This window comes from Cnephaeus nilssonii (genome assembly GCF_951640355.1).
Source record: "Cnephaeus nilssonii genome assembly, chromosome: 17".
Classification (NCBI taxonomy): domain Eukaryota; kingdom Metazoa; phylum Chordata; class Mammalia; order Chiroptera; family Vespertilionidae; genus Cnephaeus; species Cnephaeus nilssonii.
The window spans coordinates 50,662,945-50,688,127 of record NC_137088.1 but is presented as its reverse complement, the minus strand read 5'-3'; the positions used below and the strand labels follow the sequence as shown (position 1 = coordinate 50,688,127).

Sequence of the window (25,183 nt, the reverse complement as noted above, 5' to 3'; positions counted from 1 at the left end):
GTGAGACAGTGGTTCGATCAGAGAAATTAGTGAGGTCTCCAGCAAATCTTGGGATTTCCTAAATCAAATCCCCGAGAAGCCGGCAGAGGTGTCGCCTGGTGCTCTGCAGGGCGACAAACACGCAGTTGGCAGTTGGGCAATGCTGTGTTCCTGTCACTGGCGGCAGCCAGTTCTCCAGTTTACAGGAGCACAACACGTCTCCACTCACCCCACTCACTGTCACAGCAGGCCGGGCGAGTTATAATTGGCCTTAATTGGCACTTACAGGAGCTTTAACATTCCTTACCTGCTGCCAAGGAGCACTTGAAAGGGGGAGAAAGTATTTTCAAACTTAGAAATACCAAGCAATTCATTCAGCTGTGGGTCTGCTATCCACAATCAGATTAGCTTCGCCAAGAACTGTTGCTGTGTTATTACCCAGGATTTGTAGGTCCTCACCCTGGATAGGAGAGTTGGGCCATGAAGTCGAAATGGGCTCTTTCATGTTGGGGGCTAAGAGCACCCACAGCCTTCCTCTGGCTGCCATCATCTGACATTCAGGGCTCAGTCACACTTCATGTTGTCCTCTTTCAACTGTTCCAATTGTTCAAAGGCAGACAAAGTATAACCTCATGGCCTGATTTATATAGGCTTTGTGTTAACCACAGTCTGACCTCAGCCCAGTCATTACTGGATACACATAGTGACACTGTTAAAAGGTGATAAAATTGCTTCGTTGGCTCCGTGGATAGAGCATCAGCCTGCTTACTAAAGGGTCCCAGGTTCGATTCCAGCCAAGGACACATGCCTGGGTTGCAGGCTCGATTCCCCCCCCCCCACCCCGCCCCTGCCGCCCCAAGTAGGGGGCAGCCAGGAGGCAGCCAATCAGTGACTCTCTCATCATTGATGTTTCTGTCTCTCTATCCCTCTCCCTTCCTCTCTGAAATCAATAAAAGTATATATAAAAAAAAGTGACAAAATCACAATGAATGCGAGGAGGATAAAGAGATCTGAAAACCGATGAAGTTTTGCATTGGCCCTTCAAGTAAAGGTGAGAACCCAGTCCTTTAGGAGACTACACATGCTGCAGAGAGGAACACCAGCATCACAGAACTAGATTTCTTCCCTGAAGGTAAATTCCACACAGAATGAATAGAAATTTTCCAGTGGTGTTGGGAAATGTGCCTGTAATTGTTTAAATGAATATTTTTGAAAATCATCTCTTATTTTGAAAAAGCTCTGCCTCATCTACTAGTCTTACCTAATAATAGACAAACATATAAATTGACCGTACCTCTGCTACGCCCACACCCAATCAGGAGTATGCAAATTAACCCGACAAAGATGGCGGGTTAGTTTGCATATGCAGGCGCTCAGTGGCCGGGCGGGGCGGGAAGCCTGCTATGAGGTGTGTGTGTGGGGGGGAGGGGGGGCGCGGGGGGGAGGGAGCTACAGGAGCAGTGCTCCAGCCAAGAGTGAGGACTTGCAGGCTCCCGGGCGGCCTGGGAGCAGGGACTTGGCGGCTCCTGGGCAGCCCGGCAGTGGGGACTTGCAGGCTCCCGGGCAGCTGGGAGCGAAGCCAGGGGAAGGAAGGCCTATTCTCACACAAATATTGTGCAACGGGCCTCTAGTATATATATAAAAGCCTAAGCGACCTAAAGACCAAACGACGGAACGACCAAACGACTGGTCACTATGACGCGCACTGACCACCGGGGGCAAACGCTCAACGCAGGAGGTACCCCCTGGTGGTCAGTGTACTCCCACAGCGGGAGTGCCACTCAGCTGATGGACCTGTCCCAGTGGCCCACCAGCCTGGCAGCAGCCACTCACTCCCTCAGTAGTCCTGCAGGTCCAATCTCCGGAGAATGGGCCAAGCACCGATGGACTGGAGCCGCCTGCATGATCCCAACAGCACCACCGGACTCCTGGAAGTCGACCTCAGGCACCGTGGCCACTTCCCCTCCCTAGACACTCCGCAAGGAAGAAATGATATAAAAGCGGCCGCCAGGTGGCTCCCGACAACTGGCGCGAACATCAGTGAAACGGATCTGGATCCAGGGCCAGCAAGGGTGTCCCACTGCCTGCCCAGAGGGCCGATCACGTCCTGCCCTCCCCAACCCCCTCAGGACGGGCGCCAGATGCAGGGCTCATGACTGTTGAGCACTGCTGCTGCTGCAGCGTAAACCTCCCCCAATCACAACTGACTGGGTGCAAGCCTGCAGCAGGCACAGTGGGACTGGGAAGAGCGGGAGCGGCAGGCAGGAGCGGCAACCGGCGTTGGACTGCCGGTTTTGGCCTGATCCCCGCAGGCCACCCCGAGGGACCACCACCCATGCATGAATTCATGCACTGGGCCTCTAGTATCATTAATACTCAAACTTAGAAGCTACATGCCTCTTTGGTAGTAATACAGTTTGCACTTCTTAGAGAAATTTACTTCAAAGTCGGATTACAATTAAGCACATTTGTGTGCATGTGCCTATGTGTAAAATAATGTAAAAGGTTTTAGAAAAAGAAATGGATTTAGAAAAATAAAACACCTATTCCTGGTGGTGATAATCTCAGACATGGCTAATAGAGATATAAAGTCTTACAGCCTTTTTGGGAAACACTCTAACACAGTGGTTCTCAACCTTTCTAATGCCTCGACCCTTTAATACAGTTCTTCATGTTGTGGTGACCTCCAACCATAAAATTATTTTCATTGCTACTTCATAACTGTAATTTTGTAAATATCTGTGTTTTCCGATGGTCTTAGGCGACCCTGCTAGCGGTTCTCAACCTGTGGGCGGCGACCCACAGGTTGAGAACCACTGCTGTAGAGCCTAAGACCATCGGAAAACACAGATATTTACATTACGGTTCATTAACAGTAGCAAAATTAGTTATGAAGTAGCAACGAAAATAATTTTATGGTTGGGGGTCACCACAACATGAGGAACTGTATTAAAGGGTCGCAGCATTAGAAAGGTTGAGAACCACTGCTCTAATAGCAGCTATTAACAATGCAAATAAGTATCCTTTCTGACCCAGGAAACTCCATCCCAGAGAGAAAAATCACCAGCAGTTGAGGGCATCCATATCAGGGTAGTTACTGCTGCTCTGTTCAGAGGTAAAAAACAGGAAACAAAGATAGTGTCCACAGAGGGTGTGGCTGAGGAGGGCGTGCACAGCATACCTTAGAACTGTAAGCAACCATTAAAAAGAGGGGGTTAGTGTTATCCTGGGATGTGAATGGGTTTCCACACAGTATTGTTGAGTAGAAAAAAAGCAGAAGTGTGCAGAATAGGATCCATTTTTTGGCGGTAGAATTATGACCCAAAGCCCCTGCTAATAAAACATGGGATTATATATGCCTGTATAGAGTTACAGCATGAGAAAAAAAATGTAGAAGGATGTATACTAAGTTTCACATTAAGAATATAACAAATTACATAAATGGTTAGAGTAAAAGAGGCTGTTAGAGTTGGAGAAGGCAGGAGGCAGATGAGCCAATGAAAAAGAGAAAAGTAGGTTAAAGTGAAAATAGGATGTTTGAGATTATTCTACTTGCATATCTATGTAAAAATATATGTGTGTGTGTGTGTGTGTGTGTGTGTGCGCGCGCGCGCGCCAACCAAAAAAATCCATAAACTAATTTAACAAGTTTTTGTTATAAAAAATGCACTGTGAGGAGAGCTGAAAAAAATTTAAACATTATGAAATTCTGGTAGGTTAACAAACAAGTTATTTTGATTAAGACACCCATTTCATTTGTTTGGCTAAGCAAACACATTCAATTAGCACAACTGAGCACAGAAAGAATCACACAGAAAAAGGCCTATTAGCCACACTGGCAAAACAACATCTTAACTTTCAAAAGTTCACTACAAATCCAGTATTATGAATTCTAACAACCTTTTAAAAATATCAAGCATAAGAAACACTGAAACAAGTTCCATTCTAGAGTTTACTGTTGACCCTAGGAAACTACAAATCAAGAACTCTATCGTGTGTGATTGGGGGTTTAATGTTTGTATCTTAACTTCTTTTAAAGTAAGACAATTACCTTCTTTGATATCTCTGTCTGTCTCTCTCAAACTATCAAACACACAAAGGAAAGGGTATACAATTTCTTTGAAGTTCAATTTGATAACTGTTGTCTTAAAAACAAAATGTAGAAGTAAACCTAAGATTGGGATTTTTCTACACACATTCTGGGATCAGGAAGGAAACAGCTAAATTTAGGCACTGCCCCCTTGCCCCAAAACCAGTGTGTTTCATGGGCTTGGACTAGATACAGCGGTTGCCAACTGGTGGTCCGAAAGGTTGGCAACCGCTGGTTTAAGGAAACCTTTAGAGCAGCGGCAGCCAACCGGTGGTCCGAGAGGTCCAAAAGGTTGGTGACCGCTGTACTAGAACATGAATGGAAGGTATTATGCCGGCCTGGTAGCAGGTGCTACAGCAAGCATGTCAAACTCGGGCCCACAACAAATATTTTTGCGGCCCAGCCAATATAATGGTATGTAAGAAATGTTTTAATAAAAATTTTGTAATTTAATTTTTACAATATCCTGTTATGCATAATTATTAATAACGAACTACAACCTTCGCTAATGACTGATTACTATAATTGTGTTGCATTCATTTCCCTTACGTGCCTTATGCGCAGACGCACCATTTCTCTCCACTAATACCAGCAGTGAATATTTTAGCAGCCGATTGCCACGTCATTAGTCTTGGACTGACTTGTTTGGTGTGTGCAACAGGAAACATTTCTCTTTCGGAGAACAAGAAAAATAGGTTTACTTGTGTTACGCTTATTAATTTGTGCCGTTATTCAGTGTCTGGTAAGTTAATGTTCAAGAAAAAATATTAATTTTTATTAAAATGTTCTATTATTTTATGTTAACGATTACTCATTTATTTCAGCCTTTTGTATTCAGCATGTCTCTATCGAAATAAACCCAAGTTTCTATGAAAACTGAAGCTTTTGTTTTTTTGCAACCCACATAAACTTAAACCTTGTTTATTTGGCCCGTGTTAGCCTTTGAGTTTGACAGGCTTGTGCTACAGCATAAGGAAGCGATGAAAACTCCCTCTCCTGGTCATGTGTAAGACCACAGTTTCACAGGGTTGAAATAACAGGTATGTATGTAATTTTAATAGTCAACATACAAATTAGTCTTGTGAAATGATTATCAGGAAAAAAATCTTTTAGCAAATATAACCAAAATATGGTTTATATCCTAAAATGTCCCCTTTAACTCTGAAGCTCAGCCACGCTAATGATTTATACATGCAGCAGACAGGTCAAGAGCGGCATTGGTGAGTATTAGCAACTTATTTATTGGTGGTGCTAGGAAGTCACATTTTCACTGCCCCCTCATGGTGACATGAATCACAAATTACAATAGTTCGGAAAGTCACAGTCATACTAACCTGAAGGGCATCTATGACCAACCTCCATGTGGAGAATACCTATACAGAAGTACTGACAGACATTCCCAAAGAAGGTCCTAAAGCACTGTGTGTTATAATGCAATTCTAAAAATCTAAATGCCTGTCAGTAGGGGACTGGTTAAATTAATTTAAATACATTAATAAAGTGGAATAATAGGCAGTCTTTGAAAAGAAGGAAGTAGATAAGGGGTTAACTTCCAAAATAAAAAGGAACTCATACAACTTAACATGAGCAAAGAACCTAAATAGACACTGCTCCAAAGTAGTCATACAGAAGGCCAAGAGACATGAAAAAATGGTCAAAGTCATTAATCATCAGAGAGATGTAAATTAAAATGACAATGAGGTATCACCTCACACCTATCAGAATGGATATCATCAACACATCAACAAAAGACAAGTGCTGGCGAGGTGTGGAAAAAAGGGAACCCTAGTACACTGCTGGTGGGAATACAGACTGGTACAGCTACTATGGAAAAACAGTATGGAGTTTACTAAAAAAAAACTAAAAATGGAAGTGCCATTTGACCCAGAGATCCCACTTTTAGGAATATATCCTAAGAAACCTAAATCACCAATCAGAAAGAATATATGCATCCCTATAGCAGCATAATTTACAAAAGCTAAGATCTGGAAACAGCCTAAGTGCCCATCAGTAGATGAGGGGATAAAAAAGCTGTGGAACATTGACACCATGGAATACTATGCAGCTGTAAAAAAGAAGGATCTCTTATCCTTTGAAGACAGCATGGAGGGACCTGAAGAGTATTATGCTAAGGAACTAAACCAGTCAGAGAAAGATAAATATCACATGATCTCACTCATGTGTGGAATCTAATGAACAAAATAAACTGATGAAAAAAACAGACCCAGAGACAGAAGCATGGAACAGACTATCTAATCTCAGAGGGAAGACAGGAGTAGAGGGGTGGGGAGAGATTAACCTGGGGAACTTATATGCATATATGCATAGCCTATGGACACAGACAATAGTGTGGCGAAGGCCTGGGAGGGGTGGGTGTGGGGTAGAGGGGGTCAATGGGAAAAAAAAAGGGGGACATCTGTAATACTTTCAACAATAAAGATAAATTTTAAAAAATAAAAAGAAAGAAGTACAGTAATATGTGTTAACATGGAAAAATAAGGCACTGTTTATAACAAATCTAATTTTTCATGTGTGCAAGAAAACAAGAAGTATTCAGCCAAATACTGTTTTGCTCAGCCAGGATTGGAAAGCTTCCCAGGGTACATGGTAAACTGTACCCCTGAAAAGTAAGGTGGAGAAGCTTTATTCATTCTGATTGCATAGTTATCCTCCGGTTGTGGGTCACTTTTTAAAAAATGTTTTTATTGATTTTAGAAAGGAAGGGAGAGGGAGAGCAAGATGGAAACATCAATGACAGAGACACATCAGTCAGCTGCCCCCTGCACAACCCCTACCAGGGATCAAGCCTGCAACCTGGGCATGTGCCCCAACCAGGAATTGAACCGGCGACCTCTTGGCACATGGGACAACGCCCAACCAACTGAGCCACACTGGCCTTACTTTCTTATTTATTTTTAAAAAATTTAATTGATGCCGAAACCGGTTTGGCTCAGTGGATAGAGCATCGGCCTGCGGACTGAAGGGTCCCGGGTTTGATTCCGGTCAAGGGCATGTACCTTGGTTGCGGGCACAACCCCGGTGGGGGGTGTGCAGGAGGCAGCTGACCGATGTTTCTCTCTCATCGATGTTTCTAACTCTCTATCCCCCTCTCTTCCTCTCTGTGAAAAATCAATAAAATATATTTTTTTAAAAAAATTAATTGATTTTTGGAGAGAGAGGGGGAGAGGTGGCGGGGTGGAGAGCAAGAGCAATGTGAAAGAGAAACATCGACTGGTTCCCTCCTGTACTCGCCCTAACCTGGGATCGAACCCACAACCTAGGTATGTGCCCTGACCAGGAATTGAACCCTAGACTTTGGTGTACAGCTAGGGTGGTTAATTGTTTTTTTAAAACAATGTATATTACTATTGTTAATAATAATAAAAAATATATGTGTTTTTGTTTCTTTAATCAGCAAGTTTTTGTTACCCAAATGAGAGCATAAGAAATCTCAGGAAAGTGTACACATCCTTTTTTGTTTTCTAGCTTATGTGACTAAATTACTGTTCCACTACAAAAAACAAAAACTAAACAAACAAAATCTCAAAAGAATAAAAGACACCAAAGTTTGACATCTCTGCAATAATTATTTTCTATTCCTAGAATCTTTAGGGGGGAAAAGCCCACATACAAATTGAAAGAACCCTGTGATCCACAAGCTAAGTAAATTCATCCAGTTGCTTGAGCCAAAAACCCCATGAGTCATTCCTCAACCTTTCTTTTCCCATATCGCTCATCAGTCCAACAGCAGGCCCTGCTGGCTTTCTATTTCCCTGCTGATTCCTATTCCATCCACACCTCAGCCTCTGCTGCAACAATCCAGCTCTCACCTGGCCTAGTGCAACACAGTCCCAGCTCCCCTGCGTTTAATAGACCAACCTGAGTCAGATCGAGACACTTCCTTGCTCAAAGCCCTCTGGTGACTTCACCTTGCCTACGTAGTCCAATCCTGACTCCTTTTGTGGCTTGCAGGGCGCAGAATCCTCTGGCCCCAGCCCTTCTTTCTCCAACCTTAACCTGGACCCCTCTCCTTGCACACGGCTTTTGTACCTCCTCACTGGTCTTTCTGACAAATCCATTTCCACCTCCGATCTCTGCACTTCCGGGTGGAACACAGGTCCTCCAGATCTTCAAATGTGGGCTCTTGTTCAGCATGGGGCTTAAATACCAACTTCTCAGGGAGGTTTTCTTTGACTACCCTTATCTAAAGTATCTTCTGCAGCCATTCTTTCTCACATTATTCCTAGCATTTATCACTATCTGAAATAATCTTATTTTACCTGATTTTGGCTTTCTTTTGCCACCCGCCCTAAACAGAATATAAGCTGCATGAAATCAACGACACTGCTTTTCTAGTTCAGTAGAGAGCAATGCCGAGAACAGATAGCAGTACTCAATAAATACTTGTTAAATACACAGATAACATCATTGCCAGTTAGTTTTTAAGAAAACCTCAAAGACACAGATAAGAAAGGCACAGATTTCAGTATGAGAAAAAAATCAATACATTTTATAACTAGAAATGAAAATGTTGCTCCTACAAATGGTATAAGTAACACCATTATAAAGTGCCTGCTTATTACACAACAGGAAAAAAGATAAAGTTATATTAGCACTATTTGGCTTACGGCAAAGAAAATCTGAATTCACTGCATTCATTTTACATCATGCTATTGAGTGACAAGGAGCTTCGGTCAAATGGTCAACTGGGAATTTCCTTCGAGAGTTAAAGTAGCTTCCACCTCGACACGGTTCACATTTTGATGTGCCTGCTCTGGTTAGCTCCCTTCCCTGGCTCAGCCCCCAACTGCTGCAGGAAGGCCTGGCAAGGTGTTTCCGAAGCAAAAGAGCCAAGTATTTTTTGGCTCTGCAACAAGTTTCAACCTTTATACTGACTGCAGAAATAAATATGCCAACCAATTCTCTAAAGAAGCTACAAAATGTTATGAGGCTGTAACAAAAAGAGGAGGAGTTTGGCTTTGACTAGCTACTATGATTTAGGGTTAAATAAAGTAGGAGAACACTCTGAAGAGAAATCCAAGGATTGGATTACATCAAATATCTACCTACTATCATTATGTCTTCGAATTACTAAGTGTTCTCTCTGAGGTAATGGGTTAACAATGCTGACCCAGCTTACTCTAAGCAAAATTAAAATTCTACCAAAGCTAGAACATGTCACTAGGATAGTTTTGTGACAAGTGACATTCATTACATCTTCTCTAGATTTTCTTTTAACTCCATACACAAGAGAAATAGATATGAGCTGTCAGAAAACCTGCCCTGGTATATTAAAATTCTTTTTAATTTATTGATCCAAGAGAAAGAGTGAAGAGAGAGAGAGAAAAGAGACATTGATTTGCTGTTCCACTTATTCATTGATTGCTCTTTGCATATGCCCTGACTGGGGATTGAACTCACAACCTTGGCTTACCTGGATGATGCTCTAACCACTGAGCACCAGGCCCAGGGTAGCCTGGTACATTTTATCTGTATGAATGAAATTTAATTTAGGAGTTTCATCAGTAAACTGGGAATAAAACCATCCATTCAGTGGGTCCCTAAGAATAGGAAATGAGGTAATACATGCACTTTGTAAATCATCAAGTGCTATTAAAAATTATTGTTAGCCTCTGAAATTTTAAATGAATGCCAATGCTAAAAAGATTAATTATCACTGATGTTTCAAAGTAGAAAATACCCAGATTATAAAAATATAGTGGCCCTGCTGGGGTAGCTCAGTTGGCTATAGCATCGTCTTGATACACCAAGGTTGTGGGTTCAATCCCCAGTCAGGGCACGTACAAGAATCAACCAATGAATGCATCAACAAAAGGACTTCTCTCTCTCCTTTCCTCTCTTTCTCCCATTATCCCTAAAATGAATAAATAAAATATTTAAAAAAAATTTATTTTAATTTAGTGGCCAAATTTAGCTAGCACCCTGGAAAAAACCCCAACATTTTTCTTTATCCCAAAACAAAGTTACTAAATAGCCAAATAAAAGAACTCATTCAAAATACCTAAAGCTGTTAGTCCATGTAATCAATCAGATGGCAAAAAATGGAGGTCATTATGTATTATTAAACAGTACAACCTCTGCTTTGTGATGTAGGTTACCTTAATTCCAGGATGGCAGTCACTGCTCAACTGTGTGAAGTGTCAACAGGAGGAATCAGCATTTTGCCAGAACCAGCCCACTGGATCTCACAGAGTAAGACTCAGTTTGCTCTTATGCTACTGTTCTTTAAAACCAATTAATTAGCTTTAAAAGTATGAGCAGTTTCTATTTACTCATCCTCTGATAAAAAGGACATTTTAGATAAATAGAACTTAATGCAAGTGGAGAAAAACTATAACATCGCAGCAGTGCTTCTGCTAAAGCTACTTTCACAATGTTATGGAAAAGCCACATTTATGACATCCCTCCCTGTGAGCAGAAGTCTGAGAGTGGGGCAGATGTTTTACACTGAGGCCAGATTCCAATGCCACTGACAGCAACTGGTAGAGGCTCAATATATAAAATCAATAGAAAAATGGTAAGGGGTGTTTATCTATATTCCTTTTGCAGATCAACATGAGATGTGAGGATTCTGCTTCCTAGGTGTGGCATTTGCTAGGGTTAAGGTTGGCCCTCAGTGGAGAGCTCCCTAAATAGAAGAGGAAACCAAATCCAATAGCTGATGTTTCCCAAAATGCTGAGTAGCTATCACTCCCCAACTTTATTAACATTAAATTGCAAGCAAAAAATTACTCCCTTTCCAAATTTCTTTCAGTTCTTCTGATAACATCACACTAGCACGTGGATTTCAACAAAGAGAGCAGGCCTAGGGCTCTGAGCTGGCACTAGCAAGAGCATCAAAGAATTTAATCATCTTTTCACTGTGTTTAGTTTTGTACCTACCATCTATCTAGGGCAAGCCACATTAATTTTCCGGTTGATTGTAGTAAGGTTTTCTTCATAAAATATTTATTTAAATAGAACTGATTTGATTTAAAGAAAAATATTAAGTGGAATTAAGTAGGCAAATCATAAAGATGGAACCCAATGGATTAAAATTGAGAAAAGGTGACTTCGAAGGCCTTGCTTTGGGACTCAGGGCTAAGCCAAAAGGTGAATCAGAGGGTCAGCCTGACTAATATGAGACAAAATACTTCAATGGCTGACATTCGAGCTGGGTTTCAATTAATTACAGAGATTTTAATTATGGCACCTGTCCAAGCTGAATTAACACTACTCACTTATTTCACCCAGATAAAGATTACCCCATGTCTGCATAAGAAAGGTTGAGAGAGATTGAGGTATTCTTCATAAGCACACTCGAAGAGAAGCAGCAGTGCGCAGAGTACTTGGAGCTTATCAGAATCACCCGGGAAACTCTTTCAACCCCAGAGGTGCCCACAAGTCATCAGTTGGTCCTACCGCTTCAGATCCAAAGTAAATGTATATAAATAGGACTACACATTTTGTGCTATTCAGTAGCAAATTTAGGCCCAACAAATTTATCACTAACTGATTAGCTGAGATTCCCAACTTAGGTGTTTCTGGCCTTAGGAATTTCACCATCTCAGCCCTTCTCCATACTAAAAGTTTTAGAGACAACGTGCCATTTCCAGTATATAATACAAACAGTTAAAAATCAGTTTCTCTGAGTGCGGACCTGTGTCAGTCTGACTCAACAATCAGACTATGTGAAACTGGAAATGCCAAAATGACACTACCTCACTCACCATCATTGCTCACATGGAAATCCTGGTTAACTGTTAACTCCTAAAAAGGCAGCTTAGCTAGCAAAAAAGTATGTGGCCTCTTACTACTCTGGATAATAAGCTGCTCACCAATTCAGAGCATTACCACCAACATCAATTGGTTTACAAGTCTCGCTGAATGGTAGCTTTCTTCCCTGTGCTGGCAACAGCGGTTTTAAAGTTACTGCCTGTTGGATTTTGAAGCAGCTGCTTCATTTGTTCATAAAAGTCACAGGGATAAATATCAGCAATACATGAATTCACAGAAGACTGCCCACACATTTTCATCGAAAGATAAGAAAGTAGAATCCCTCCCTTGGCAGGTATGGGTTCTTCCTAATATGTAAAAATGGACTGCCATGGCCACTGGAAAAGATTCTGAATTTGAAAACCTTTTTCTGGTGTTAACTTTGGGAAGCAAACGAGTAAGAATGAAATTACAACGAAAAAAGAATGGGTTTCCAAATTACTTTTTCCTGTTATAACCCCTGTCCCCCAAGACAAAGGGACACTGGCAGCCTTGGAAATAGGTTCCTGGTTCTGGGAACATGCCCACCTCTCCTTCCCTCCAGGCGAGGAGGTGTCACTCCCAAGCCACTCCAGGGGCACCACATGGTGCCTCCCTCCACTCCTGCAGTTGTCCTCAAACCCTCACACCTATCCATCTACAAACCTCCTGCTTATTCCATCAGCCTTTTCCTTGGCTGCTGCCTCAAATATGGAATTCCTTCCACATATCCCAGCTGGATTCTGCACTTGGTCATCATCTTTCTGCCAAGGATTCTTCTCTCTCCTACAATTTTAATATTTTCCTTGCCACTAGAGGGACCAAAGTGCCCTACCCAGTGGCTTTATCAAACACGTCTCCTGAGTAGCCACAGAAAGCATCTGAGTGTGTGAATCTCGAATTCACACCTGCTCATTTACACATTTCAAGTTAACACAATTCCTTTGTCATTCAAAAGTATCTTATTAGAAGACACTGTGTGTACTAGGTACTGTTAGAGAAAAAGGGTAGAAATATGATTTTAAGACCCTCCCTATTCCCGCCCCCTGCTAAAGAGAGACAGAGGAAAATAAAGAAAATCATCTCCATAAAATGTGCTGTAACAACTGTGTGAAGTGTTTCTGGAAGAGGGGACCAAAAAAGTTCCTTTTCTGCCTGAGGATGTTCTGGAAGAGGCTACATACACCTTTAATGGGCCTTGATCTAAACTGCAGTTTTCACACTCCCCTCTTTCCCACCTCACTCCCAATCCTCTCTGCCCCTTAATCCCGAAGGGCCACTAAACTGCATCACTGGCGCTAAAAAACCTGTAACAAGTCTCCCCTAGCACATCAAGGCCAGAGGTGTCTGATGGGCACTGAGGCTGTCCCTGCCTTTGCACAGAGATCTTGCACATATGGGTACATCAGCTCCAGCCAAAGGAGTCTCTATATAGTACATTCTAGACAGCCTGGAATTTCCTGCTTCTGCACTTGCTCATATCACCCCAGGTGCCAACCAGGGGCCACCAAATATGGCTGTTCAGTACACAAACCGTGCAGCTCTAAGTGGCAGCACTGTGTATACCCATCATGATACTTCCCATTTTAGGGGATTATAGGTGATTTTTAAAAAGTGCTTTCTACATTTTCCACAATGAACAGGTATTATATGTTTAAAAATTGAGGGGGGAAATTGCACATGGGAAAAAGAATCCATTCTACTCTTCAGAATAGCCTACTGTAAGGCTCTTTTCTCTAAGAAGCCTTCTGTGAGTTACTCAACAAGAAGCAATCTGTGCTCTTCCTATTCTTAACACCGTGGACTGGTTTATGACTTCAGACACACGCCTTCCTGTATCCACATACAGCTGTACCTTTATTTCTCTCTGACCTATTATGTGTCAGGCATTGTATAAGGAGTTTTACACATGTTGTTTCATTTAATCCTCACAGGGAACCTATGAGGTTTCTATTACCATTCCCCCATTATAACAAAGGAAGCCAAGGTTGGAAGACTTGTTCAAAGCAAAGAACTAGCCTATGGTTCTTGCAAGTTTAAAAACAGTCTACTGGATTTTAATTTAAATCCAGGCTTCAAAATCCTAACTCCAAAATACTTGCCAACTGACTAACTGCTTCTCTAATACTAGCCTCTGAGGTCCTTAAGCAGGAAGACAATATCTTATTTATCTTTGTACTCACTCTCTGTGCCCACCCCAGGGCCTCATCCAGAAGTAGAAACTCAAAGAACCTTCTTACGCTTACATAAAATATTTACTCCTTGGGAAAAAATGGTGGGGATGTTGATTATGATGGTATGACTCTTAAACAACTGCTGTCCCGACAGCAAGCTCTGAAGGTTCTAGCATTAAAATGTATCTCAAAGCTCTGCTGTCTCCCCAGCTCTACTGCCCACCTAAGCCTTCGTCTATTATCATCTCCTGCTTGTGACTATTCTCCCTGCTTCCACTCTTCTTTCACATGTATAAGTGCGGTGGGCATATGTTACTCCCACAAAACCATCCAATATCCCACAAGCTGCTTCTTACTCTGGCATAGAAGCTGTGCATGATCAGGGTCCCTGCTTGTAAGGCCAGACTTCTCTAGTCTCTACTTCCTTCCACTAACCACCCTGCAGCCACACTGGCCTTCTTCAGGTTGTGCACCGGCTCTTCTCTCTGTATTGAATGCTCTTATTCCAGGTGGTCACATGGAGGCTTCCTCATCACTTAGGGCTCAGGTCACCAGGGGTCACCTCCTCAGAGGCTTTGCTTAAACACTATCAAAGAAGGACCCCCACTGAAGTATTCTGTCTGGAGCTTGCATTTGTGGGAGTGAGGAAAATGAGGAAGAACCTGCAGTTATTTTAAAATGTTTCTCGTTAGTTTTGCCTATTTCTCCAGCAAGAGTTTAAACTCCACAGAGGTAGGAATCATACTACAAGGTGGGTATTCAAATACTTCTGAGTTTTTAGTGAACCAAACTGAACTTTATGATCAGAATTTTATTTTAATCATGTTAGGTGGCATTCTGGCAATGCAAAAGAACCTTATTTGTATCCTTTCGTGACTAAACACCCAGATAACAGGCTTGGAGATTGAAGCCCAGGGATGGCTCAGGGGTTGCATGAAACCTCATGTCACAATGCATCATTCTAAGTATGTATGTAATTTTGATAGGGAAGATGCCATAGCTTCAACTCATTCACAAATTAGAACATAACAGTAAGTTAAACTTAGAACTACTGAACTTGGAAGTTTCAAACTCACATTTCCTTTAAAAAAAAAAAAAAGCCATGTCTCCATATCGGGAGTATATTTATAATTTTACCAACCACTAAATTCCCAACTTCAGGATCTAGAAGGAAACAAACCTTTCACTATACTGATGCAATATTTCAAAAGAGATTTTATAAAATACATTTTCTTATATAATTTCAATAAAAATCAGAAAATGCACACCACTTTCAATAAAATTCAGAAAATACTCAACATCTGACAGGCATTAACCCATTCAATGAATTAGAAAGCCTACCTCCTGACAGGGGGAGGGATTATATTCCACCTGGGCTATGGCTGGCCTTGAGTTTTTAATCCTGCTTTACCTTTTACCCTCTAATAATGATTTTTAAATGATTAAGCACTTACCATAATGGGATTGAAATGCCTGTGGTTTGACAACCTGATTGCAGTCATTACACACCACCAAGTAGAAATCATCGTGGGCTGGACAGAGACCAAATATTGGCATGTCTGCAACAAAGACAGAGAGCATCACTCACTCCTCTGATCAATATGAAACTATTTGGGGTGGCAATACTTTCAAAAGGAGCTGCCTTAAGATAAAATGCACCAGGACAAATGTTACTCCAGTTTAAAAGTAACTGATGTGACACACCAGGATTATTAAGAAAGAAATCAAATCAGGCTTACAGAAACACTGTTATAAAGGGTTAAAATAAAATGCACCCTCAAACATCAGTATCTGGTAAAAGGGACATATCTATTGAAATGCAAACAATAAATACATGTGTACAATAAAGAACTTTAGATGAACTCTACTCAGGGTTACTGGAAAGAATTTGCAACTATATAAAATGCTTAACTATTCACAAAGCTGAACCACCTAGTGGTTTTATTTAACTCTGCCTTCTATTCCAGCCACTGGTCTCTGAGTTCTATGAACAGTTAAAAAAGGAAGCAGAGGTTTCACTGAAGAGCAAAACTGCTGGTTTCATCAGTATGCAATACAAAAGTAATATCTGTATATACTTTTCTCGGGTCACAACAACCTCTAGTCCTTTTGTTTATAAACTGATGCCACTATACAAACAGAACTTCAGTACAAACACAGCATTTCATACAATAACTTCAGTTCAGTTACTAGGACAAAATAAGAAACAAGTTGGACTTTTTACAGTAAGAAGTTTAAGCTTAATTAAGACAAATGTAAAATTCAATTATCTTCCTACGTATGAACTGAAAGTAACTTATAATACTGATAATATATAGGGGTTGGCAAAAGTAGGTTTGAAATTGTTTATATGGAAAATACAATAATTAATGAATAGTAATAGAATAAACTGTTTCACGTCTCACAACTGTAAACCTACTTTTGCCAACCCCTGTATGGTTAACTGATCATGAACAATTAATTAACAGCAATCTAGGGAACAGGGCTAACAGTTCAGATCCAGAATCTAAATCTTTTAAATATTTTAAAATTGATGATTTTAGACAAGTATTTTATACTATATGTACTATTTATAATATCTGCAATGAGTGGATAATCAGTACATTTCAATTAGGCAAATATTTTAATAGACCAAGTTTAAAGGGGGTAAAAGATCTAAAAAGCATAAGCATCTGCTTTCTTTCTCATAAGATTTAATTTAACACTTTCTCCAGCTTGGGTGATCTTGGTGGTATTAAAGGAGAAAATGTCCTGAAGAGATGTAAAGTGATGATAATCTCTAACATAAAATTACTAATCTAATATCAGCACATGGCTACAGCTGAAATTTTCTTAAACAACTTCTATCACCCTCAACTGCAGAGATTCCTGCTATGAATCTGAAAAATACCAGGAACCAACATGATCCTGCGATGCAGCAGCAGCACTGAGCAGCTTCAATGTACTGCCATCTCATTCTGTCCTCACAACTGCGGAGGTAGATGCCATTGTAAGCCCACTCTGAAGAGGAGGAAACTGATTCACAAAGAGGTGCAGTACTTTGTTAAGTCCAGAGTTGGGATTCAATTCTGACACTGCAATGGCTTGATTTTGGTCCCTTGAAGAGCAGAGGAATATGATTTCTAGAAATTCCTTCCAGATTCCAACTCCAATAGTTTGAAATGTCAGGGCTGAACACCTTGATGCATAAACTGATTAGATAACATAAGTCTAATAGACTGCTGACTTCAGCCAAAACCGGTTTGGCTCAGTGGATAGAGCGTTGGTCTGCGGACTGAAGGGTCCCAGGTTCGATTCCGGTCAAGGGCATGTGCATTGGTTGCGGGCACATCCCCAGTAGGGGTTGTGCAGGAGGCAGCTGGTCGATGTTTCTCTCTCATCGATGTTTCTAGCTCTCTATCCCTCTCCCTTCCTCACTGTAAAAAAATCAATAAAATATATTTAAAAATAAAAATAGACTGCTGACTTCTTTGACTAAGCTTAATAATTTAATGAAAAATAAGAGCCAAACAATGTGCTATTTTCCATGAAAGCATGCCCACATTGAATCAAAACTAGAACATGTAGGGGAAGAGGAAAGGTTATATCCATGCAATGATCAACATGTAATAAGTCGTTTTCCATAGCTATAGTTTCTTGACATGACATTTCGTTTTTAAAAATAAAAATTCAAAGTAATTTACCTTAAGTTCTATATACCCCTGTACTAAATGCCTCCGATATAGGATAAATAAAAAGGAAAATATAAATTACAGAAATGGTACAACATTCATAATTTATAGCTAAAAAGTATGAAATGTCTATAAATATCAAATCACCAATTTCATTAGATATTTACTCAATTAGTTTTATTAATCAAATAGTAGTTAAAACAGCATTAAATCATGTGGTCTCAGTTTAGATTTAGGCCTCTGTGATGTGCTCGTTTTTGTGGCTCCCCACAGCACTCAATGTCAAACAATGCTGATTAAAATATATCTCTCTGCCAAATACCAGAAATACCAGATACTTCTGGGGCTAGACACCCCCCTCTCCCCCCCGCTTTATAAATAAGGAAATTTAAAAAAATAAAAAGGGGTACCAATCCTTTCCAATCATAGAAATTCAATTGGCCACAATGACTCTGTAGAAAATTGTTCGTTTTTGCTTTGACTCCATTGATACCTTTGTTAGACTCAGAAACACTAATAAAACGAAAAGGGTGGGGGTTATTCTGTAAGGGACCAGGAATCTATACTTCTGTAAAAAATTCAATTTCCTCAATAACAAGATCATTTGCAATTGATGATGACAGTAATGATGATAACCATAATGGCAATGAGACAGGCTGGAAAATCAGGACATGAATAGGAAAACTGAGACAGATAGCTAAACAGCAGTTTGCAGCCATCTAGTAAATCCTATCTTCCCTAAACCAGACACTTAAGAGCAAAAGGTTTGCACTTCTCCTCCCCAACCAGAGAGAGGGTAAATAGCTTAAATCACCCTACTTAGGGAGACAGATAGCAGAAATCTAATTAAGTACCACTTGCCAACCACACCCAAAGAGAGATAAAGTTAAGAGAATAAATCTCATTTTGGTACATCTGCATAAAGCTGATGAATAGTCTACTGAGATCCTTCCCCAAGACCTCTCCTAAACACCTAGCCTTTAAACCCCTCGAAAGGAAACTCCCAGCTCATGCTCTCCCTCCCAGAAGCAGGCCCACACCTTTCCTCCCTCCTCCCCTTTTGTCCCCCACTAGACATGTGTCTCTGAAACTCTAGGGACCACGAGAGGCTTCCAACAATGGGCAGCAGCAGTTCGTCCTGGGCGAACCCCCTGAACCTGCCCCCTAGCCCCCTTTTCTCTGACTTCTTAGTGAGCCAAAGCAGCACAGCCCAGGCTCATTTCCCCACTGGTCCCTCTCCTGCTATCCTAGGTTCCTCTTTGTTTCACTGTCCCCAGCTTTAGTAAGTGACTTCTAAAATTCACTGGACTCGTGTTGTGAAATTTTCCCTGCACAAAGTCAAAAACCCACACACTACTGGCCAGCCCTAGGCAGACCTGCTCAGGGCCTGGTCCCCTTTCCGGTAACAGTAAAACAGTGGCATTTACTGCAAGACTACTTTGCCAGGCCCAGTGCTAAGCACTTTTTATGTGTTTTATCCTATAATATAATCCTCATTTTACTGATGAACATGTGAACTTGTCTAATATCACCCAGCAAGAAAATACAAGCAGGATGCAAACTCAGGTTTGCACTACCTGGCAGCTCAGTTCTCAGTCTCTGGCTAGCAAAGCACATCTGCCTAAAAAGCCTGCATGTGTGCACACATGCACACACAAACAATCCCTGGGGGAAGAAACACGGTGTACTTCTATCTCACCCATGCTACCCTATGAAATCAAGCTCCAGTTATGAAAATCTAAAGCAACTTTAATTTTAGCTTTCTAAATTCTTCACTTTTAGATATCCATATTTGGAAGTAAGCTAGAAGACACAAAATAATTTAAATAAAATGTTGTCTTCACGGAAAAAAAAAACACCAAAAACGAGTTCTATACCCTTTTTCTGCACTAGGACATTCCAGAGGTCCTAGCAACAGAAACAGAATGTGGAATGTTGTGACAACCAGAAACATGAAATAATTTTTGAGACACAGTACCTTTGTTTCTGAATATTTTAAATTTTAAAAAATATTTTTTAAAAATTTATTGTTTGATTTTTAGAGACAAAAAGGAAGGGGAAGAGAGGACGGAAGGGGGAGAAAGAGAGAGTAAAACATCAATTTGTTGTTCCACTTACTTATGCACTCATTGGTTGCTTCTTGTATGTGCCCTGACTGGGGATCAAACCTGCAACCCCAAAGCATAGAGATGACACTCCAACCAACCGAGCTACCCAGCCAGTGCTGTTTCTGAATATTTTTAAAACATAAATTCCAATCAGCCCATCTACAAATTAACATATGAACCTTGTTCAAAAGCAAGGAGGGAAAAGCTTGATTTATTACTGAAAACAAAAGAGTTGATAAAAACAAGTTCCAACTAAGTTAATAAAACTTACAAAAGACACTTTTAAATATACAACTTAAACCATTATATACTTCAAAATAATGAAAAGTTTTAAAATTGTACTTGACCCTATGGACTCTGAGCTAATTTAAAAGAACAGATTTTATTGTGTGTAAGCTCTAAGTCTTTCTCAGGATTCAGGTCACCCCTAAAGTCCAATTAGTGAGTGGCTTAGCACCCACATCGAGGCCATCATGTACTCTGCAGACCCCAGGCCAGCAAAGCCGGAATAACAGGTGCTCACATGGACACGTGAGCACCTGTTTGCAGAACCTCCCCAATCACATGCAGAATGAAGGCCCTCTTCCTGATATTAGACCCTGAACGGGAGTGAATACATTCAGTTATTTTGTAGCTGCTACCCCTATGCTGAGGACTGTGGCCATCAACAAAACTGAGTGTTGTAGTAAAGCACTCACTCTGCAGCACCCTGGATGGTCTCTCTTCTCCCATACTGCCAAACTTCTACATGCCAATGACTCCCACATTTCTGTCTCTATTCCAGACAGCTTCCAAGCTCTGCCTAGACTCACATATCCAAGTGCCTACTAAACAGTGCCATCTGGATGTCTTCTATACATCTCAAATGGAGCAAGCATGTCCAAGAGAACTTCGCTTTCCATCCTGCCCCGTTCCCCACCCTCCAAAACGCTTCCCCCTTTGGGTAAATGACACTATCCATCCCAACTGTTCAACCTACTAGTAAAAGCCCAGATGTCATGTATGACTCCTCTTTCCCTCATCACATCCAGGTTACTAGCAGGTGTGGTCAGCTCTACTCCAACACCTCTGTCACTTCTGCACGTTATCTGGGCCACCAATGGACAGCCTGTCACCAGCACCTTTCCAATGGACTATGGGAGAAGACTCCCAGGTAATTTACAATTCTCTCCACACATCTGCCAGAGTGATTCTTTGAAGTCCTTCAACAAATCATGTCACTACCATTAAAATTTCTCCAGTGGCTTCCCAGTCCTCTTGGAATAAAATCACAGCCCTTCCGCTCTCTGCGCCGCCCCCCCCCCGCCCCCCCCCCCCCCCCCCGCTCTGTTTCCTCATTCCCTACTCCTCTCTCCCCTTAGCTCACTCACTCTGCTCCAGGCACACTGACCTCTCCATTCTTAGGCCCAGAAAGCTCTTTTGCAGCCAGGCTCTGCCTTGCTCTTCACAAGATGCCTGGTACATTCTCACACATCAGGTCTCCAGCTCAGCTGTCATCTCTTCAAAGGGCTGACCTTTTCCCCTCCCAATTAGCTACTGTCCACCACAGGTATTTTAAGCAGAGTGGCTAACAGTATGGGCCACTCCCTATTACTCTGAATACAATGTGACCTTGGGCAAGTTTATAACCTCTTTGAAATTTTCAGTCTCTTCATTTATCAAATGGTGAAGATCACAGTACCTAATTGACCCAGCACTTCACAGGACAGAAAGATTAAGATAATTAATTCATACAATGCCACAGAAGGCCCTAGGAACAGGTCACTCAATGTCCCCACCATAGCCTATGAGACAGCACCCCCATTGTATTGCTCAGGAAACTACAGCACACAGACACTGAGCTCTAGCTCACAAGCTAGTAACATTTGAATCCATATCTGTTGACTCACAAGCCCAGATAATTCCCAACATTCTCCCAAAAATACTAACTGAAACTGTCTCCTCCCTGCTACTCCCACTGCCAATGTCCTGAGCTCAGGGCCTGGTGTCTTCCACATACACTCCATACCTGGGACAGATCTCACAGGGCCAGAGTTTCTTCCATCTTCAGTCTCCTCCACTCTGTTGCCAAAGCCACTGACCTACAAAGCAATAATGCCATTTCTCTCCTTGAGGATCTTTGCTGGCTCCAAAGTGGGGCGTGGACCCCTGACCCACCACTCTGCAAGCAAGGCCTCTAGCACTCTGGCTCCTCCTCTCTCTCCAGTCTGAGCCAACCTGCTCCAATTTCAAGACAGTGTTGGCCTTCTCTCCACAATCTCTCCCACTGGCCAGAACAGTTCTGTAGTACATAAAGCTTTTCCTTCTTGCTGGAATTTCTACAACTCAACAGAACCAGCTCCCAGGCTGTGCCCTTACTCATATCCTCACACCTCCATTACAGTCCTTCACTCACCGAATTATGATTTATCAATGGTAACTAATAAGCGGACACCTCTGAAGCCCTGTCTGACAGCAGACTCCTTGCTTTACTTAGCATAGATCCTGAGAAGTGATCTCTCAGTGTGTTTACGAAATAATAATGACTGGTATCTGGCAGCTTCCAGGTGCTCTTAAAATAAAAACTAAGATTTTTTTTTGGTAAAAGTAATGTTTTACTTGATTTCGAGAGAGAGAGGGAGAGAGAGAAAAAGAGAGAGAGAGAGGGAGGGAAGGAGAGAGAGAGAGAGAAACATCAATAAGTTGCCTCCTGCACGCCCCATATTGGGGATCAAGCCCGCAACCTGGGCACGTGCCCTGACTGGAATGGAACCGGTCACCTCTCAGTGCACAGGATGACACTCAACCAATGGAGCCATACCAAACAGGGCAAAAAAAAACACCAAGATTCTTGACCTAGCCCACAAGGCCTTGGTCAGCGGGAACCTGCCTCTCCCCCCACTTGTTCTCTGCTTCTGGCCCTTCTGGCCACCGTTTTGGTCCTGGAGCACAACATGGTCCTGTCCTAGCACCTAGTGCTTGCTGTTCCCTCTGCCTGGAACTCACTTCCTCCAGATAGTATCTGGCTTGTTGCTTTACTTCATTCAGTATCAGCCTCAATGTCACTTCCCTGGAGACCTGATAGGCAGGGCCCTGTCACATACTCTCAGAGCACTGACCTAACCTGTCCACATGGCAACATCTCCTGTTTGTAAGTGTCCATCTAGCTGTGTGAGCTTTAGTATCCTCCCACTAGACTAAGTTCCACTGTTGTCTTATTTTCTGCTCTAGTGACAGTGCCTAACAATGCCTAACTGGACAGATACAAAGCAGCAATGTTAAATATTATTTAATCGATAATAACTGAAGTATTCGATTAAGTCCCTATGGTGTCATCATCAGTCAAGGTTATAATTGTGCCTTTATGTCATTTAATGACATACAGTCAGCCTTCCACTAAAATTGGGTATGCCACTCAGTGAGAAAAAAGTTCAGCGATGAGAATGTTTCTCCAAACACATGATCCTATTCTAGGAGGCAATTTCTTGGTAAAATTTTGTGTTTCAGGTTCTGATTTTCAAATATCTGGATTTGCACACTGGCAAATTCTCTTTTGCTAGTGTGAGCAGTGTAGTAATTACGGGCAATTCTGGAGTCAGACTACTTGGATTCAAATCCCTATCCTTCCTCTTACTACCTATGTGAACATGATTAAATTACTTAACCTCTCTGAACTTCATTCTCTTCATCTATAAAATACAGTTAATAGGATCTATATTTCATACTGTTATTATGAGGATTAAATGAACTAATCCATGAAGAGCAAGCACTCAGTGCTGAGCATGTTAGCAAAAAAATTCCAAAATACACACCCACTAATGTCTGCTGCAGTTAAACTCACAGGAGATTGATATACATTGTAAGTCCTCACTTGTTGATAGTTTCTTGGATCTGTGGCAAAACAATTATAATGTAACCAACTTTACCATAGGCTAATATAGAAACAAGTGAAGTTCCTAGGGCATTCTATCAATATTATAACAAAACTAGAGGCCTGGTGCACGAAATTTGTGCATGGGGGGGGGGAGATAAAGGGGATGTCCCTCAGCCCAGCCTGCACCCTCTCCAATCTGGGACCCCTCGAGGGATGTCTGACTGCCCATTTAGGCCGGATCCTAAACAGGCAGTCGGACATCCCTCTCACAATCCAGGACTGCTGGCTCCCAACTGCTCGCCTGCCTGCCTGCCTGCCTGCCTGATTGCCCCTAACTGCTTTTGCCTGCCAGCCTGATCACCCCCTAACCACTCCCCTGTCAGCCTGATTGATGCCTAACTGCTCCCCTGCCAACCCGATTGTCCCTAACTGCCCTCCCCTGCCAGCCTGATCACCCCTAACTGCCCTCCCCTGCTGGCCCGGTCACCCCCAACTGCCCTCCCCTGCTGGCCCGGTCACCCCTAACTTCCCTCCCTTGCCAGCCTGGTTGCCCCTAACTGCCCTCCCCTGCTGGCCCAATTGGCCCTAACTGCCCTCCCCTGCCGGCTTGGTCACCCTTAACTATCCTCCCCTGCAGGCTTGGTTGCCCCCAACTGCCCTCTCCTGCTGGCCCAGTCACCCCAAACTTCCCTCCCTTGCCAGCCTGGTCACCCCTAACTGCCTTCTCCTGCTGGTCTGGTTGCCCCCAACTGCCCTCCCCTGCAGGCCTGGTCGCCCCCAACTGCCCTCCCTTTCAGGCCTGGTCCCTCCCAACTGCCCTCCCCTGCTGGCCATCTTGTGGCATCCATCTTGTGTCCACATGGGGGTGGCCATCTTTGACCACATGGGGGCAGCCATCTTGTGTGTTGGAGTTATGGTCAATTTGCATATTACCTCTTTTTAGATAGGACACTATTGAAGTACTTGAGTACCTGCTGTACACCAAATAGCAACTATTTTATAATGTGAGTTTAACTCTCAAGTAGTGTCGTTCTCCTATTGCTGACTACACACTCCTCCCCTTAAGCAATGAAAGGCAGGGAGCACAGAGGAGGGTTACTGGCGCTCTCCCCACAGAGGGTCAGGCCCATGCCTCAGAGCTAAAGCTCTACCCTGAAAGCCAGGAGAAGCCAACATTTTAAGCAAGGAAGCCATCTGATACAACAGGTCATTCTGGCATGAGTGTGGATCCACTTAGGTAAGGGGGGAGGGGTGATCTCCAAGGGCCGATACAAAGGTCAGAATGAGACAGAAGACATGCTCTGTAGGATCCTGCAAACATGCTCAGGCAACCCTGGATGGGGGGTAAGGCAGAGTGAGGAAGCCAAAGATGGGGCTTCCTTCCTCATTGCTGCTAATGTGGACACGAGGATGGTGGGAGACACAGATGAAGAACTTAGTTTGCTAAGACAACAGAGCCTAAAGGCACAGCCTGTGGAGCCAGACTGGCTGTGTTCAAATCCCTGCCATTTATTAGCCTTAACCTCACTTTCCTCTTCTACAAATGGGTAAAG

At 42.4% G+C, this 25,183-nt stretch overlaps 1 protein-coding gene across 5 annotated transcripts in view; it reads right to left on the bottom strand.

Annotated features, from left to right (window-relative positions):
* ATXN7 (ataxin 7) overlaps positions 1–25,183 on the bottom strand; it is a 171,845-nt gene that overhangs the window by 53,855 nt on the left and 92,807 nt on the right. For all 5 annotated transcript variants that reach the window (XM_079795451.1, XM_079795447.1, XM_079795448.1 and 2 more), the window contains one exon: positions 15,453–15,557. In XM_079795451.1, coding sequence (XP_079651577.1) covers positions 15,453–15,557 — 105 coding nt within the window. The remainder of the gene's footprint in view (positions 1–15,452; positions 15,558–25,183) is intronic.